This window comes from Lygodium microphyllum, chromosome 16 (genome assembly GCF_053477565.2).
Source record: "Lygodium microphyllum isolate KBCC chromosome 16, Lygodium_microphyllum_v1.1.10, whole genome shotgun sequence".
Lineage (NCBI taxonomy): Eukaryota > Viridiplantae > Streptophyta > Polypodiopsida > Schizaeales > Lygodiaceae > Lygodium > Lygodium microphyllum.
In genome coordinates, this window is record NC_141150.1 from 53,441,098 (window position 1) to 53,459,961 (window position 18,864).

The following is an 18,864-nucleotide window of genomic DNA, read 5'->3' on the forward strand; positions in this document are numbered from 1 at the left end:
TCACATCACCTAACCTGCTCATGCTGCCTGACTGTCCAGGCCAAAAACGACCTAAAAAATGAATCATTTTGGTCTCATAGGCCAATTTGGCCTTTTATAAACTTTGATATAACTCTGTGTGTGTGTGTGTGTGTGTGAAGTGCAAAACATCCAAGTGGATAATAAAGGCAAGGATTATGTGTTCATGTGAGTGGAGACCACTACAACTAGGCTTACAACACCTTTTAGGCTATCGTATCATTGTTGAAGTATCTCCAACTTTTCCTCCATGTGCTTCTTGAAGCACATCTAGCATCTACTGCTCACACACCCCCCTCAAGAGTCTTATCTTGCCTTAATCTATATAGTAGTCTTGCAATCAACTAGTAGGATTGGATCTTGATAAGAAGGCATGTAAGTCTACCCTTCTGCATCAAGCATTCAAAATGTCCATTTTCAAGGATGTCTAGAAAATTAACTATCCAATATGAAGTTAAATCTACCTTGAACAACGTTACCTCTTGTTAAATGTGAAACAAATGGGCATCAAGTTAAACATCTATTATACCTATTCAATAGGTTCCACACTTACATTTCACAGCATATGGTATACCATGTATAGCAAGGAGGGCATAAGCAAGTTTGACAAGGAACTAGTGGCAAATGAGTTATACAAGCCCATGAATATATATTTAGGTTATTAATACTAAAATACAAAGTCCATAAAGAAGATGAGATGTATCACTAACTTAATAAATAAGCTAAAACTACTAACTTGATTGTCTTCTTTTCTACTACTTATCATGGCCTCATTAAAGCTAACAAGTGAAGAAAGCCCTCACCATATTGCACTACAAATATCACCATAAAGAAGATGAGATGTATCACTAACTTAATGAATAAGCTAAAACTACTAACTTGATTGTCTTCTTTTCTACTACTTATCATGGCCTCGTTAAAGCTAACAAGTGAAGAAAGCCCTCACCATATTGCACTACAAATATCACATCCTTTTTGTCTTCTTAAGACAAACATGTATCCCAAGCACCCACAAGGCGAGGTGTTTCCCTCCAAACACTAGCCCAAAGAGCAACAAGAGCCATACTAGCAATTTTCCTATGCACAAACAGGATAGCTCGCAAGCCAAATAAACAAGAAAGCTTAATCACACCAGGACCCTCCCTGGTGACCCTACCAAGGACAACAACCCACCAAGCATTCAAGTGGGCAGCAGTCCAAACTTACATGAACACATCATGTGAACACAAGGGAGTCCAAGCAAGTGATGCAACTAGCAAGACTTAAACCCGAAACCTCATGATAATGAGCCCGAGTGTTATCTGCTCAGCCATCACTTTTGGGACAACATCCCATCCTACAATTCTCCAACAACCATTAGATTATGCCTTTGATTATTAAAACAATCATATTAACTTCAAAGCATTTACCTCCTCAAAGTAGCTAAGGTACGGTTCTTTCTGAAGCAAAGGACTGCAAGAACACTTTTAAACAAAGCATGAACAAAATGAAACATCATGATCGGTGCATTGTTGCCCTTGATAAAATGTGAGAAAATGGTGGTTTGAGCTGCTACGTTCCTTCTCATTAAAGGCTTAACAAATTAAAAGTATTCCATACTTTCATGGAAGTGTGACGTATTCATTCATCCATGTTTGTATAAGGAAAAGAGGAGCGATGCTACGAGAACAACAATGAAAACACAAGACGATGTGAATGGTGAAACCACTTAGTTGCTTTGCCTGCAAATGTTAGCTATTACCTCATGGCCTCAAGTGAGCCCGCAGTTTTATGTCATTATCTTTTCTCAGCACTCAAAAAGACTTCACAAGCTTGTCCTTTTGTCTGCCACTTCACAGCTCAAGCAAAAATGGGTCTATATAGCAAGCTGACACATCCAAGGTGACTCTTGGTGTCATAAAGCCACCCTGATAATAGCTTCTACATCGAATTCTGTAAGTTTCAAAATCAGAAATAGTACCATGAGTAACAGGAACTTTTCCATTGCCCAGCTTCTGAAACTTCATCAACATGTCCTACAATGCATTGATCAACTTCTTCATATCACTCCTCTTTCTGAGATTAGGTTCCTTCAAAGCTCTTTCTGTGAGCACTTGTTTGAGTCGACACATTGACTTCCGCACCTGTAAAGGGTCTTGCACAATCAGTTAATGGAAACAGTGACATCTGAAAATGGTACTATGATTGAAAATTCAATATCGTAACAAAATTTCTTCTTGTCAAGTTCATATATAGAGTAAGTTAAATCAAAATGCAACCAGCATGGCATAAGTCACAGAAAGGGAGTTTATAATGGCAAGTCTTTGCTTCAGCTCCTCATCCTCTCAGTCAAAAGTGAGATGTGGTAAATGAGTCACAAATAATACCTTGAGAGGATGTACGAACTACACTATGGAGACTACACTTAGCATTCTCTCTTTTTTTTCTCATGTTCTTGTTATACAACTAATGGCTGAACTGCAGTCACCTACAGAAGCTAAAACTGAAAGGGGAATGTTGGGAATAAAAAACATAGCCAGAACAAACGACGTGGTTTCAAGCAACTGAGAGCAGTTCTAGGTGCAGCTCCTGTGTTGAGATTGTGCATTCAAATCAGCTATTTACTATTGACAAATGTCAGTGATATGGCAATACGTGTGACCTTATTGCAAACTGGTAAACCAATAACTGTTAAGAGCAAAAAAAATTACCATGCACACAAAATATTCCACTATGCCGAATTATAAGCTACTGCTTAGCCTTGTAACTTGAAACATCAGTGTCACTACTTGTATGGTGCTAGATCTGAAAGTGTATTTGGCTATGAGAGCAATGAGTGATTAACGGATCAGTCATAGCTGAAAGGTAAACAAGCCCATTGGGCTTAGATCATCCGAGGATTGGAGGTATTTAAGGAGAGTACTTATAGTCCACGGATTTATGTTCCTATGACCAATAGTGAAGCATTTTCGAGTCAGTGCAGCATTCTGATGAGGATTTTGCTAACATACATGTAGATTAAAAAAAGTAATAGCAAACAGGCAACTTAAATCCACTAGTTTCTTAGACAGTTCAAAGAAATCAATATGCCAAGAGCGAGGACTAAAAAATTCATTGTTGCTGACTAACTTTCCTTAAGAGGGTTGGTGATCCCCAACGTAGGTGACCTTGGTTTCATGAGACAAAATTCGTGGACTATAGAAAAGTATAAACTTGAGGCTGCTTGTAACCAGCCTTCCTTCCGTGGATGGGTCGTAAATCCCTGATTACAACTTAATTACAGCGGCAAACAATTAATGCAAATCTAAAAATACAATTTACCTACTGATCTTGAACAATGCACACCCGATTGGCCCCAAAATTGGCGCCCCTTTCGGTATTTCTTTAGCTTTATTGAAGAAGAAGTCGATTTACAATGGGATTGTCCCAATCCCCTTCACAATCCAAACTCCCCTTGCTGTCCAAAGTGACCAGCAAATCTTCAATCTATTTTGCCCCTTGATTCGGGCACTTAATTGGCCTTCACCCACTTCATGGACAATGGAAATGCCCCAAATTCAATGGCTGGCAAGTCCTCCACTTGAATTTAGCTGAAAATCACCTGCAGCCCTGAAAAATCCAAGTCTTGGAGCTTCCAATTTCTGGCCACGCTTCCCGAGACTGCTGCTAAACCCTAATTTCTACTGTAAATTAGGGTTTACAGTAGAGAAATTTGCAATTTCTTTGCCTCCAAGGGTCCAAATGCTAAGATCTTTGGAGCAAGGCTATGAAATGGCTGGGACATGAGAGAGAAAGTTGTAGAGAGAGAAAATTCATTGTTTTGTCGCGAAGAATGCCTGAAAATCAGTCAAATGCAATTGCTGCCCTACCACAACAGCTCGTAGATGTAAAGAACTGAAGAAAATCAGTCATTTATTGCTCCTGCCCTATCTCAACAGCCTGTAGATGCTGTCACCTACTATTGATTGGTCTTCTCCTCCCCCTGGCTGCCTCAGAAGGTCCTCCAATGCCTGCAAATCAAACCAACAGCATCTCCTCCCTCTCTTTTGCAAGCTAAATACACTAAAAATGCCTCTCTCCAACCTCTAAAGACGTTTTTCAATCTTGCATGGGCATTTTTGACAAGTGGCAACCTTCCCAATGGTCTTTCTAACATTATCCATAATTAAATATTAATTTTCTGTCTTTGAATACTGAAAATTATCTAATAATTATTTTTAAATTAAGTGCCTTGAAAAATAATCTGACCAGCCAATAATTAAACTGGCTAGGCAACTTCCATTCCTGAGAGTCTTTGCACCATCTTTGACCATCGGATTGGCGTTAGGTATCATTAAACGCCACTTCTCTAATGTCATCAACTAACACTTATGGCCAAATGAATGACCTAAGCTAACAATTGGTACCAGATACCACCAAGTACCTGTGCGGCATAACTTATAGCAACTTTTGCCTTTGATATCTTGTGATTTCCTCGGGTCTCGCGCTCGTAAATTTACTCTAACCCCAATTACACCTCACATGTGCAACATTTACTTAGCCATGTGATTAAAAATTAATCCACATGTTAAGTGAGATTCCAAAAATACATGTCCTCATGATAGCCCTTAAGTAAATGTTTCAAAAATACATGTCCTCATAACACTGCTTCCCTTCACGAATAACTTGTGGTCCGCAAATTTAGTTTCATAAGGAATATGCTATAGATGGAGAGACAAGGAAAGCAATTGAAAAGAGGCAACTTGAATACAACAGTTCATTAGAGAGGTCAACTACTATCAAAGAGATCCATACACCAAGAGAGAGAAGTAAAAAATTCACTATCAATGATGGCTAACTTTCCTTAGAAGGAGGGTTAGCAATCCCTAATTCAAGTGACGTCAAGCAATGACTTCTAAACTAGTATCATTAAAGTCCTAGATGCAAGACATTTGGAAATCTAAAGACTCTGGTGCTTCTAAAGGCTTTTACTGTTACATCCTTGGATACCCGGATGGACGCTAGTAGCATTGGTCACAATGGTCATAAAGTGACCTCGGGTGAATGCACAAGGGGCACTTCAGGATTAGAGCAGTAGAGTCCTCTTTATAGGACTCAAGGCCCTATTGTACATCATTATTGTGTGATTAACACTCTTGGACTCTTGGGCTATAGACTGGCACATCCACACACTAGGTGTGAGAGTGCACAATGGAAGAAGGAACACAAATATAGAGAGGAGGAGACAGCAAGAAGAAGAAGAAAGGAAGAAATCTGCACTGAATGTAATATATGTTGAATACAAATAGGACAGATCAATCCCTACACGCAACCCAAGGCATCAATGAGGACACCAGATCAAGCTAGAAATGATGACACCAGCAATAGCACTGGAGACAAAGGAGAATGCCCAAAGTCAAAGGAGCAACTTGCAAAAGATGATGGCCAAAGTGAGGAAAGATTAGCTATAAATAGCTGAAGTCCGCCAAATCTAACCAACCTGCAAAAAGGGCCCTAAATATGGCTGACTAGCTGGAAATGAATATAGGGCTGCAATAAATACAGTCTGACTGTATGGAAAAATGCGACAAATAATGTCATGGCATCCCAAACAATCTAGAAGCAAATAGGTGCTGGCAAGAGGTGTAAACTGGCTAACAAACATAGAGAAAGGATCTAAAGCAAGAGAAATGCATACTAAAATGCCAAAGTTCCCATGTCTCCATCAACCTCTGACTGGAGCTCACAACCAAGAGATGACAAACTGACAACACTAAAAGTGGCATGCTAACACTCCCTTCTCAAATCCTAGGAGTTTCTACAAACCCAACAATCTCATGTGATGAAGCATAGAAGCCTTGGGCAAAGGCTTCATGAAGAGATCCATTGCATTGTCCTCAATAGGACAATAGGCCACCGCCAACAAGGCACTTATAGCAGGTAGCATTGGGAAAGGGATCTCTTATTTCCATAAGCTTGGACTTCATGTCCATGGGGCAAGAAACAGGCCGGCACTCGGCCATACCAAACTCCGAAAGAAGCTCAAAGATATACCAATGCTGAGAAATAAAAATACCATGTGTCATCTAATAGATCTCCAATCCAAGGGAGAAACATAGGATCCCAAGATCCGTCATGTCGAACTCCTAGCCAAATATCTACCACGTCCGATCAACCTCCTCCGTGTCGCTCCCTGTAATAATGAGGTCATCAATATAAAAGATGACCAAGACACACATGTCCTCCGCAACCTTATAATAAAGGTTGGAGTCATGATTTGATCAATGGAAACCACTGTCCAAGAAGAATCGATCAATCCACTGATACCAAGCCCTAGGAGCTTGCTTCAGGCCATAGAGGGCCTTCCGCAACTTATAAACATGGTTCTCCTTCCCTTGCACAAGAAAACCAAGAGGCTATGAGACATAAATCTCCTCCTCCAAGATGCCATTCAGAAAGACTGACTTCACGTCCATCTAATAAACCGGCCAATGGTGATAGGTGGCTAAAGTCAAGATAGCTTGAATAGTAGACATCTAAGCTGTCGATACGAAAGTCTCAAAGTAATCCACACCAGCTTGCTAAGAGAATCCCTTGGCAACAAGCCGAGCCTTATGCTTTTCCAAGGTCCCATCTGCAAGACACTTAGTCTTATAGACCCACTTCACACCAATCACCTTCCGCTTCTTCGAACAAGGAACAAACTCCCAAGTCTAGTTCCACCCGATAGAATCGAGCTTAGCCTGCATAGTGTTGTACCAAACATCTTGTGCAAGAGCCTCATCAACTGTAATAGGCTCATGGTCATGAAGAATCCGTGACATAAGAGCATAGTTCACATAGAGTGAACTATCCCGCCAAGCTTGAAGCCTAGCTAACCAATGTGGACCAAGAGACATCTCAAGGAACTAAGTAATCTCTCAATCGTGCATGAGACTCTGATACCACCAAGAAATGGTGATAGGCTCCACCTGTTACGAAGGACACCAAGAGGCCTCCGGTACATGTAAAGCACCTATCTGTGGAAGGGACTCCAATCTTCCCCTCACTAAGGGAAGGTAGATCCTCCTCATCCGATGAAGAAGGCTCCGCCTCTGACGGCTCAATCTCCCAAAAAAAACCCGATGAGATGATGAAGGGATAGAAGTACTCGATGACGAAGTAGTAGATAAAGGAGCCATCAAGGGTGAAAGGGGAGAAGGTGAGGGAGAATGTGGAGGAGAGAGAGGAGTCACAAATGAAGAAGGGGTGTCAAGGGGTAACCTAGAAAGAAGAGGACGGGCTGATTGGGGGGGGACAGTCGATGCCAAAGAACCACCTGTATCAGAATAACCATCAATTGGATCTTTGGAGAGCCTCATCAAAGATCACATCCCCGCTCACCTTGATCTTCCGAATCTTTGGGTCATAGAGCCAATAGCCCTTCATGGTCATATTGTAACCAACGAAGATAAGCTTCTTCGACTTAGGGTTGAGTTTGCTCCATCCCCTCTTCTTGTCCACATGGGCATATGCCTCGCATCCAAAGATACGAAAGTGGGAAACTAAAGGCTTCTTCCCAAAGCCAGCCTGGCAAGGAGTCATTTCCTGTAATACCGAAGTAGGCGACCTATTGTCGATATGTATTGCAGTAGCCATAGCCTCACCCCATAAGGAATGGAAAAGAATCCTATAATCCAACATAAATTGGGCCATTTCAAGCATGGTCCGATTGGCACACTCCACCACACCATTTTCAAGCAGTGTATTTAGATGAGAATACTCCACCCGAATATCATGGTCCCTACCAACCAAAGCACCCTTTGCCCAATGCCCAAGCTGTTGAGAAACCCTTCACCCACAATTTGCATTTCTGCGTTTTGCATTTTGCGTTTAGGGTTTGCAGCCCCAAAAAGGGGCGCCATCCTAGACTGACTGTGCCTATTTATAGACCACTCTCTCATTCATTCCTCACGGCTGATTCATTCAGTTTGTCATCTCTTCTCTCCAGCCTCTCCACTACCCTCACACCCCTTCAGGAGGACATTGTGGTTCGTGGTTCGTGGCTGTCTTCATCATCTTCCTTGTGCTACGGCGCCCTTGTTCCCTTGTATCACATTCACTCCATGATTCGGAACTTCATCATTCCATTCATCAGAGTTTCTTCTCTCTTCTCTTCTCTTCTCCATGTTTGCTAAGTTCACTCCGTGTTCCTCCCCGCAAACCCTACTGTCTCGCTGGTACGTCATCTTTTGACATGGTATCAAAGCTGGATCTACTCACCTAGCAGCGAAGATCCTCCACTCTAGTGAAGGCAAAGACCGGTGGCAGGTTTGACATCCACTTTTCTTCTTCCATTGCATCAATATCTCGTATTTGCAGGTTTCAGGTGTTTTCAGCTTGCTGCCCGCACCCCTTTCGCGGAGGACATCACAGTCTCAGCTATCCCTTGCTGTCATCTACAATCTAGCGCCTGTTTCCAGCCTTCCACCCACAGTTTGCAGCTGTTTACAGCAGAACGACTGTTGTTGATCACTCTCCATTCAGAAAACAATCTCGTTTTTGTAGATTTCAGGTATTTCAGCTTGCTGCCCACACCCCAAACACGGAGGACATCGCGGTCCAAGCTGGCCATTGCTGTCTACAACAGTCTGGCACCTGTTTCCAGCCTATCACACACTGTTCGGAGCTGATTTCAGCCTATTGACTGCTGCTGCTGTTTTTTTCCTGCGTTTTTAGTCTTTCTCTCACCTATTGCCTACGTTTTTAGTCTTTCTCTCTCCTGCAGGCTGTCCTGCCTGCGTTTTTAGTCTCTCTCCTCCTATTGCTTGCGTTTTTAGTCTCTCTCTCTCTTGCAAGCTATCTTGCCTGCGTTTTTAGTCTTTCTCTCTCCTCACCTGCGTTTTTCTACTGATTGCAACCTCTTACTACTGGTCACATCCTCCTCCCACTGGCAGCTCACTTCCAGCCCTTCCACTACCCTCCCACCCCTTGAGACGGACATTGCAGTTTGTGCTTCACACTGCCCTCACACTGACATTGCGGTTCGTGGTTCATGGTGGCTAACCTCTTCCTTCTTCAGCAAGGCACATTGGTTTACCAACAGATATCCAGACACACCATCGATGCTTGTCGACTTCGACCTTTGCTTCCCGCCCCCTGAGTACATGCGTCTTCCACCAAGCACTCCTTGTGCCACCTCTCCTTTCTAGGCCACAGAGATCGTTCTACATTGACTATCAGAGTACTATGCTCAAGGCAATAAGACGCATCCGATGCGCACTAAGTCCTTTTGGGCACATAGAGGATCGATTGGAGCTACGACCTCCTGGAGATCGTCGCAATGCCAGCGGCAGTCTTCTTCCACTTATTTTCAAGTACAGTGGCTTCCACGACCTACGGATCTGCAGTCCGCTCCATCGAGAGACAGTGATTGTTTGATACCGTCTCCTCATCAGTCTGCTCCTTCGAGAAACAGTGGCTGCTCGACTCCTTCCTCTTCTTCGGCTACCCAATCTGCTCCACTAAGAGACAACGACTGTTGCCCACATCTTGCTCATTCTGAACCCCACCCTTCCCCACCCTCGACTACTCAGGTTCGAGAGGCTATCTCTGGGAGCTCTTCGGCATCCCAAATACATTCTTCAGCACAACCAGCAGCACTTCCTTCGTCATCAGACATTTCAGAGTCTGTGATCCATGAGTTTTTGGATTCCCTATCTACTTTAGAGGGGGATTCAGACGGGGATGTTATTTCTTTGTCCTCAGAAGGGGCATCTACTTCTTCTTCGACTTCAGCGGGGGCTCCTCCACCTCCCACTTCAAAGAGGGACCCTGTGTGCCATGAAGTTCTTCTCACACCACCACCTTTTACTTTCGAGGAGTGGCTCTCCTTTGAGCAGTCATTTCCTCTACTCATACCCAGGATCTAGAGGACCAACTTAGATCGGGGCCCTTGGATCTTCAGCAGCGACTTGGTGGCTGGGCCTTCGTATTCCTTCTAGTATGGAGTCACGGAACTAGTGGCTTCTCTCTCGAGGTTGAGTTTCGGGCTCTACAGCTCACCCAATCTCCTGACTATCTTCAAAGATCTCCTTTCAAGTGGTATTCTCAGATTACAGAGTGAATCTTCTTCGTCCCTTGGTCAGCATGGAGCCAACTCCCGAGATCGAGTACAGGCATATCCTTATGGTTCTCGGCACCACACAAAGTCCGACATTCCTCCTATACATTGTATGTTTTTATCATCTTTGTACTAGGGTGCTTGGGCAAGTGAACAATTTCCCCACGGGGGACACTATCCAAGTGGCACCTGCTGCATGAGCCTTCTTCAGCATGTAGCATTGCATCTCCACCTCACTTTTCTCTTGTTCCCCTTTTCAAGCCTGAGAGGGGGTGTTGAGAAACCCTTCACCCGCAGTTTGTGTTTCTGCGTTTTGCGTTTTGCATTTAGGGTTTGCAGCCCCAAAAAGGGGCGCCATCCCTATGCCTATTTATAGGCCACTCTCTCATTCATTCCTCACGGCTGATTCATTAAGTCCGTCAACTCTTCTCTCCAGCCTCTCCACTACCCTCACACCCCTTCAGGAGGACATTGCGGTTCGTGGTTCGTGGTTCGTGGTTCGTGGTTCGTGGTTCGTGATTCGTGGCTGTTTTCATCATCTTCCTTGTGCTACGGCACCCTTGTTTCCTTGTATCACATTCACTCCATGATTTGGAACTTCATCATTCCATTCATCAGAGTTTCTTCTCTCTTCTCTTCTCTTCTCCATGTTTGCCGAGTTCACTCCGTGTTCCTCCCCGCAAACCCTACTGTCTCACTGGTACGTCATCTTTTGACACAAGCTGCTTCCGAATGGGACGCCTTGGGATAATTACCAGCTTGAGCCAGCTCTGCAATCCCTTTCTCGTTTCAATTTTGGGCTTGAGAGGGGGTGTTAAGCTTAAAAATGCATTATAAACTAATTAGTTTTTTATTACAACCCCAAAACTCAAATTACTAAACTTTTATTTAAAAAAAATGTGTTCCTAGAGAGTATTGGTGTTCCATATGCCAAACCCTAATTTGGGAGGATTCACTCAATCAACCTAAGAAAGAATATTATGAGAAGTATTTTGGTGCTATGGATGTGTGGTTGGAAGTGTACTAATCAAGGGATTCTTGATGCATACTATGACCTAATGGATGGATTCCCACTCAATCTAGGTGGTGGCTGAATTTTGACAACAATACTCACCACATGAATATTGACATGTCTCCATTCGAAGATCTTTATGGTTACTTTCAAGTTCACTCAGCCATTTTCATAAAGACATGAAGCTCTCTTAAAATAGTGTGGCTACTTGGGTTTTCTGGACATGACAACTTCTTGCATTAAAATTTTATCACAAATTGAATTGCCTTATCTTCATCAAAAATGGGATTTTATGTGATGCATAGATGCCTTGTAATATCTACTTCATATGTACACCTCATTTGCGATAAACAAAGTTCTCTATTAAAAGTTATGAGTATTCTTCCAAGGCAGCCCAATTTTAACTACATGCAAGACACTCATAGTTTTGAGTCTCTACGTAAGCCTACTTTCATTGAAGGTGTTTTTTCACTCTTTTATGGATTATCAGCAATCAAAGATCTTCATGATATGAGCTTCTTACTAGCATGATCTATCACTATATCTTGTACTTCTTTTCAAGTTTTAAGGATAGGCCGAGATGGCTTGTAATCTAGCAAATTTCAGACATGCCATTTGCACTAAACTTAGGGAATTAAGGTTTGGTATAAAAGGTGGGCAGTTAATCTTGTGCCATATCTTTCGATCATTTGGCTAATCATTTATAAGTTTCTCCCTTTTGTGGAGCTCTTGAGATTCTTGGATCCTCCCGCGTTCTTATGCATAAGCATGTCCTCATCAAGAGCCATTATCTTTGTCTAGTATTCTCTTTGATTTCAGCCATGGTTTCTTTGTACCACGTACATTATGTTAATGCATGCTATGGCTATGGTTTCTTGGTCTATTTCTTTGTGTTTTGCCATGAGTATTAAGTTTGGTTTTCTAGAAGATAGCTTCATCTCTCTCACACACACATTTTTTCTTAATGGGTAATTGTATTAATTAATTACAAAAAAGTACAAGTACAAGATTGCAAGATTACAAGATGCTATGGCTATGGTTTCTTGGTCCATTTCTTTGTGTTTTGCAATGAGTATTAAGTTTGGTTTTCTAGAAGATAGCTTCATCTCTCTCACACAAACATTTTTTCTTAATGGGTAATTGTATTAATTTCAAAAAAGTACAAGTACAAGATTGCAAGATTACAAGATGCAAAATGGTTCTAGTCCATCGTGCATAAAAGATGCAAAATCACAGTAAAGGAACAGAGCAGATTGCCATATGCCAAGGAACTAAATCACCTCTGCCCAAGATATCACCATGCTATAGAAGGTCAAGCTCCCACTTGAGAAGTCCCTTAAGCTTAGCATGCCCGAGGCGGCATCAAAAATGAATGCATTGCGAGTGACCCAAATACGCCAACCACCCCAAAATCTGAAAAAGTGAAACAAGATCTTCATATGAGGTTGTGGCAAACCATGGTATTTAGCTTTAACAAAAACCAAGTCAAACGGCAGACACATCCTTGTGCCCACCACTGCAAGCCAAATGTCCAAGAGAAGACCCCAAATCTTTCGAGCAAAAGGAAAGGAAATGAATCTATGATGGGAAGACTCAACCATAGTGGTACAGAAGAAACAATTTCCATTAGAAATACCTCTGTGGTGAAGGGCCGACACAATGCAGAGGCCCCCCACCAACATTCTCCAAATGAATACCTTTCATTTGAATGGTGTCTTATTGATCCATCCCTCCATTATTGTCAATTTCCACCAAGCTTTAGATTTGTGCAAGCCCCAAAGAGAATTGGCTTCAGTGGTCAACCACACAGGATCTCTAATCATGAGATGATAAATCTAATTAACGAAAGAGGACTAAAGGGTCAAACACCTTGCAAGATCCCAATCTTGCGAGGGACAATCAAAATCCAAAACAAGAAAGGGCTGCCAGTCCTGCAAGAGATCGAAGAATCTACCCCAAAGATCACTGTGGCCACAAGATATCCAAGACTCTTCTAATGGTGCGAAAGGACATGAGGGTGCCTTGGCGCAAGAGAGTGGCATCAGCCACACCGAAGACAATCCAAGACACGCCATGCGACTAAATTTAGGTCTCTCTTCTAACTTGCCTTCCCACAAAAGAATAGGAGACATAGCTAGAATTTCCATCAATAACGAATTAGCCAATACCAATGGGCCTTGGAAACACACAAATACTCTCTCTCTCTCTCTCTCTCTCTCTCTCTCTCTCTCTCTCTCTCTCTCTCTCTCTCTCTCTCTCTCTCTCTCTCTCTCTCTCTCTCTCTCTCTCTCTCTCTCTCTCTCTCTCTCTCTCTCTCTCTCTCTCTCTCTCTCTCTCTCTCTCTCTCTCTCTCTCTCTCTCTCTCTCTCTCTCTCTCTCTCTCTCTCTCTCTCTCTCTCTCTCTCTCTCTCTCTCTCTCTCTCTCTCTCTATATATATATATATATATATATATATATATATATATATATATATATATATATATATATATATATCGGCTTAATGCTCTAAGGATATAACGACGACAAATTAAGTAGTGACTTGGATGTGCCTAAAACAGCACTTCCTTGCACTAATGTAGAGATATCCACGTCTTTAATAAAATACAAAACAAAAAGAGAAAGTAATTAGCATCAAAACTTACCCAAGATGGGCATATGCCATACATGCACAGTCAAAATCACAACCAAAAATCAACTATTTGGTGTGGCACCTATCACATATCGACTTCAAGAAACAATATTAACATGAGATGTCTCTAAAAAAATGGCATTGCTCTCTTTCCATATGTTATATTTGTTTCTGCATATAAGTGCATCAATCCAATAGAATACAGATTTGTATCTACCAGATTATTCAATCGCTTAGAGTCAATATACGAGCACATGCTCACCTCTTTACTAAAGATTAAGCACATCTAATGTTGACTACACACACAATAAACTATACACCAAGGAGCTTTTAGCATTATTGAGCTGTCTGTTTTCCAAGGATATTACTTCCACATAAAAGCTCCATCGTGTCCATGTTGCAAACAAGCAAGTAGGACATCAATTAATACCATCCACTAGGTTAGCACACATGAAGTTTGTAACTTCGTAAGATCTCCAAATACATATATTATTGAGGTATCATGTGAAAACAATTTTTGCTAGTCCATAGCCCTTTCAAAGTGAAGCTTGTAACCTTGTAAGATCTCTAAATACATGCATTATATGAGGTATCATGTGAAAACAATTTTGCTAGTCCATAGCCCTTTCAAAGTCTACCACTCATTAATGTTCACCTTGTGTGATATAAACTTTGGGCATTGTTCAATGACAATAGCACCCAACTACTAACCTTAGTAGATCCTTAAACCCATGGCATGGATACAAACAATGTTTAACATACAAGGGGAGTTCAACAAAAGTACACGTGAATTTGAGGATATTTGATCATTTGGAGGAAAGAGGAGGTAAGGAGGCGAAGAAAACAATCAAAATGATGAAAAAAAGATGCAAAGACAAGGTTGCATGTAGCTTGCAACAACCAACTATCACTGCAGCGTATAGGGAGTGCCTCATTGGCAACTATTGTTATCTATGGAAGGCAAAAAAGCAAGTTAGGTTTTGAACTCCCAAATTTTCACTTTTGAACATTCCTAGAAAAAAAGGGTTTTGCTGAAACGTTCCCTCCACAAAATAAATGTCTCATGTTCCAAATGCTTGCAAAGTGATTTTATATAGCTACATCGGTGTCATCGTTCATAATGGAGCACATGCAAAATAAGTTCCTATAAGCCTAGGCATCTCTTTCATCTAACATTGGTTTCACAGTTTATTGTGTTGTGCACTGACACATGTATTTGCATTATTTAATCAATTTGGATATTTTCCCAACTTCAGACAATTTATGATCAAATGCACAATGCATAAATTTTACACTGATCATGGCCTTTTATGCATAATTCATGTGTACTATGCCTAAGTTACCTAATCTGGAACCAAAGTCAACTGGAAAAGCATAACATATAAAGTGGTACAAGTTACCTTATTTAAGCGCTCTGGATGAGGCATCTGCATATTATGAGAATGCATAATCTGTTTTTGGGTCATCAACATATTTTTCTCCTTCAAGAGTACAAACCACAACTTGTGCAAGTCATCCCAATTTTTCAGGCGCAACTCAGAAGCTAACCATGCCCTTCCTGAGAACATCATTACGAAAAGAAAAAGAATCAGTCTCTCTATTTTCAGTCCCATGCTTTTGCCTTCGTAAATTAGCTTCGCAAACAGACTACAGTTCAACATTGTAGTATTTTAGAACAAAAATAGGCATCATGGCTTAGGATTGCACGCAGAATCAGATTCAAGGATAGAGAATGTTGATAAGTGGTGGTCCAGCCTCTGGAAAATGTTACTCCATTAACCCAGTTTTTCATTGGTACCCCCAAAAAACCCTCCTTATTAAATTGTTCAGCTCACTTGATACTAAGACCTTGTAACATTATCTTCCGTTGCCATGAGATACCATACGAATTCACAATTGGAAGTTCTTGATTGAAATTTTGAACAGAGCAGACACATGATAAATCCATCAATGCATTAAGAGGACTGCACACACAGAAGCAATAAAGCTATGAATTGTCTTATTGAGATACCGTACGAATTCACTTGGAAGTTCTTGATTGAAAACTTGAACAGAGCAGAAACATGATAAATCCATCAATGCATTAAGAGGACTGCACACAGAGAAGCAATAAAGCTATGAATTGTCTTATTGAGACGGCATTGCTCTACCGCCATGGAGTAATTGATCCTCCTCCCTTTTCCTTTCGACATAAGACGCCATCCAAGCAGACCAACTTTGGAGATGATTTAACCCAGTAAAACCACCTGGGAATGTTAACAAGACTCAAAGAAGGATTGGGAAAGCGGACCATAAACAGGGGATTTGTTGATATCTGCGTCGCGCCCGACTTCAAAAAAATCTTCAAGGCCACCTCTGAGCTTGTGAGATGCAGTGGACGCGGCCACAAGGGGACGCCGAAAAGCCCTCGCCAGAAACATATTTCTTCTCCTGGTTCTGCTTCTGCTTCGTCAGGCAGTGGCCTACTTACACATGGGTCCTCTACTCAACCCACAATTGAACTCCAAATTAATGTCACAATCAAATCATAATCATGCCCATTTGACACTACTTTGTTTATCACACAAGGGGGGGCGCCTCCCCTCCAAATACTACCAACCAAGTGATGCACCTAGCAAGAATTGAATCCACACTATTACGATCATGAGCTCAAGAGCTAACCACTAGGCCATCACCCTTGGACATATTTATCATATAGCTTAATGATGTTGATGAAAGTCTAACTATACTCAATCTACAAATTATACCTTGTTCGCTCGCGCACCATGCCACCACGTCCATTAAGCCACATGACTACTCCCTTTTGCTCATAGACAATGAAGGGGCTCCATTGTGCTTGTCACTGCGGTACACTTCATGAAAGAAAGCATTTTATCTCTTCGCAATAAACTTTACAATATCACGCAAGAACCTTGCTTCTCTCATTCAAACCATATTGCAGTCACATACATAGTGCATAAATTTATAGGCACACTTTGCAATGTTAGAGGAGAATGTAGTTTACTTTGTAAAAGCACAACCACAAAAAAAACTAAACCCATTGCGATTGAAGCTATTATTGATAGCACTTCATGGACATCAATTACTTGTCCAACATTGAACCTACAGTGATTTCGCAATCACTGTGTTAATTAAGAAATATCTTTATTAAGATGAGTGCATTTAGAACAATAAAGCACACACACACACACACACACACACTCTCTCTCTCTCTCTCTCTCTCTCTCTCTCTCTCTCTCTCTCTCTCTCTCTCTCTCTCTCTCTCTCTCTCTCTCTCTCTCTCTCTCTCTCTCTCTCTCTCTCTCTCTCTCTCTCTCTCTCTCTCTCTCTCTCTCTCTCTCCACCAATGTGTACTATTTATATGCAAAGGAAAATGACAAGATAAAAGGCTAGCACATCTTGTTTTAGAAGCATACATCATTATCAACAATGTGTGTAAATATCTTTGCTTGCATAAAATGGTTATTCACTCTAGGAAAGTCAATTAAGAAATTCTAAAATAGCATAGTGAATATCCATACTGTCCATTTGAAACCCAAAAACTATCTCACAAATGAAGAAAATACAAAATGAAACTGGTGACCCCACGTATAACATTAATTTCAATTGCAAAAACATCGTCAACCAATTTTGTCATGAATCGCATGGTGGGGGACTTGCTTGAGCTACTAAACTGAACACACACACTACACACAAGAGGAGGCTCACTCAAGAACACAAGAAGAAAGATAAAGGCCAAAACGTTTCCTTGCTAGTTTTTCTTCCTTTCTCCACACACAATGCAATGTACACAAAGTATAGATAAGATACAACATAAAGGAAAGTGGACTACTGAGCAAATAGTGCATAGCTAACTATACTAATATCACTAACCTTATTAGAGAGGCATTCTCCACCTCCATCTAACCTCAAGGACTTAGCTTTCAAGCTTGTTTCTGTTTCAACAACAAGCTTGAGAGTTTTAAAGTGTTGAAACACGTCACTCTTTTCCTTTATGAAATATACCCAGAGTTTCCTAGAGCAATCATCAATGAATGTAATAAAATACTTATTGTCACCAAGAGATACATTATGGATAGGCCCCCAAATATATATATATATATATATATATATATATATATATATATATATATATATATATATATATATGCACAAGATCAAATATATTCTTGCTTGCATCTCTATCACGAGGAAAATGATCACCTCACCTATTTCAATCATTGCTCCTTCTCCCACTTCAACCTTCAAAACTAGCCTCTCTCAGTGGTGCAACTTTGATACCATGCCACAAATCATGTGGTAGGGGGCCTTGCTTAAGCTACCGTGTCTAGGTGGTGCATCATCGATGTTCGTACAAATTGAGTTTGCCATCTCAACAAATCTAGGAATATCAAATAAGAAAATTTGGAACCTAAGAGGTTCATCCTAAAATATATAGCACATGTCTACATCAAGAGGAATAGTTTAATCATATATTTTTAAAAATTCTACAAACTTACATTTACAAGAGGGTTTTTAAAATTAGCTTTGGAAATAACTCAAAGTTATTTCTAAACAAGTTATTCACAATAGGGTTTTTTAATCAACTTTAGAAATAACTCACAAGTTTGTTAAGAAAAAGGCCTTATTTAAGTACACGTAAATGCAAAGGGTTCTTAAAATATATCTTGATCACATAGAGGATTTCTTGGTAGTGAACCCCATAAGATCTTAATTTGCTTAATGAATATCTACAAGGTCCATTTGAAACCCAAAAACCATCCCACATATAAAATGCATAATTTGCGACATGTAATAAGTGGCCCACAAATTGCATTGTGGTTGAGTCAATGAAGGTAGTGCCTAGAGCACATTTAGGGACATTTTCAAAGATGCAACTTGTGTTATTATGACATCCACTTACTGTCTCAGTTTCATGTGCATGATGATTATATCCATGCAACCATCAATTGTTGTATTAGAGCATCACATTCGTTCGTGAAAAAGGGAGCACACTTTGTTCTTTGGACCATCACTAGAGTCAATGTGATCAATCAATATTAATTATAAAAAAATCTAGCTCTTGATGATAAGGGACACATATCATGCTTTCTTAAATAGAATGCACAAAGTTTGCAACAATATGCATTTTCATTTCTTACAAT

General features: G+C 40.9%; 1 protein-coding gene across 1 annotated transcript; it reads right to left on the reverse strand.

The window, feature by feature from the left end:
* Positions 1-1,710: 1,710 nt before the first annotated feature.
* LOC148022831 (ribosomal protein L29 family protein) lies at positions 1,711-16,250 on the reverse strand. Its single transcript, XM_087695132.1, has 3 exons — positions 16,011-16,250; positions 15,121-15,278; positions 1,711-2,141 (listed from the first exon to the last, which is right to left on the reverse strand). The coding sequence occupies exons 1-3, from the start codon at positions 16,138-16,140 to the stop codon at positions 2,034-2,036; spliced, it is 396 nt and encodes a 131-aa protein (XP_087551258.1). The 5' UTR covers positions 16,141-16,250; the 3' UTR covers positions 1,711-2,033.
* Between the last annotated feature and the right edge of the window lie 2,614 nt (positions 16,251-18,864).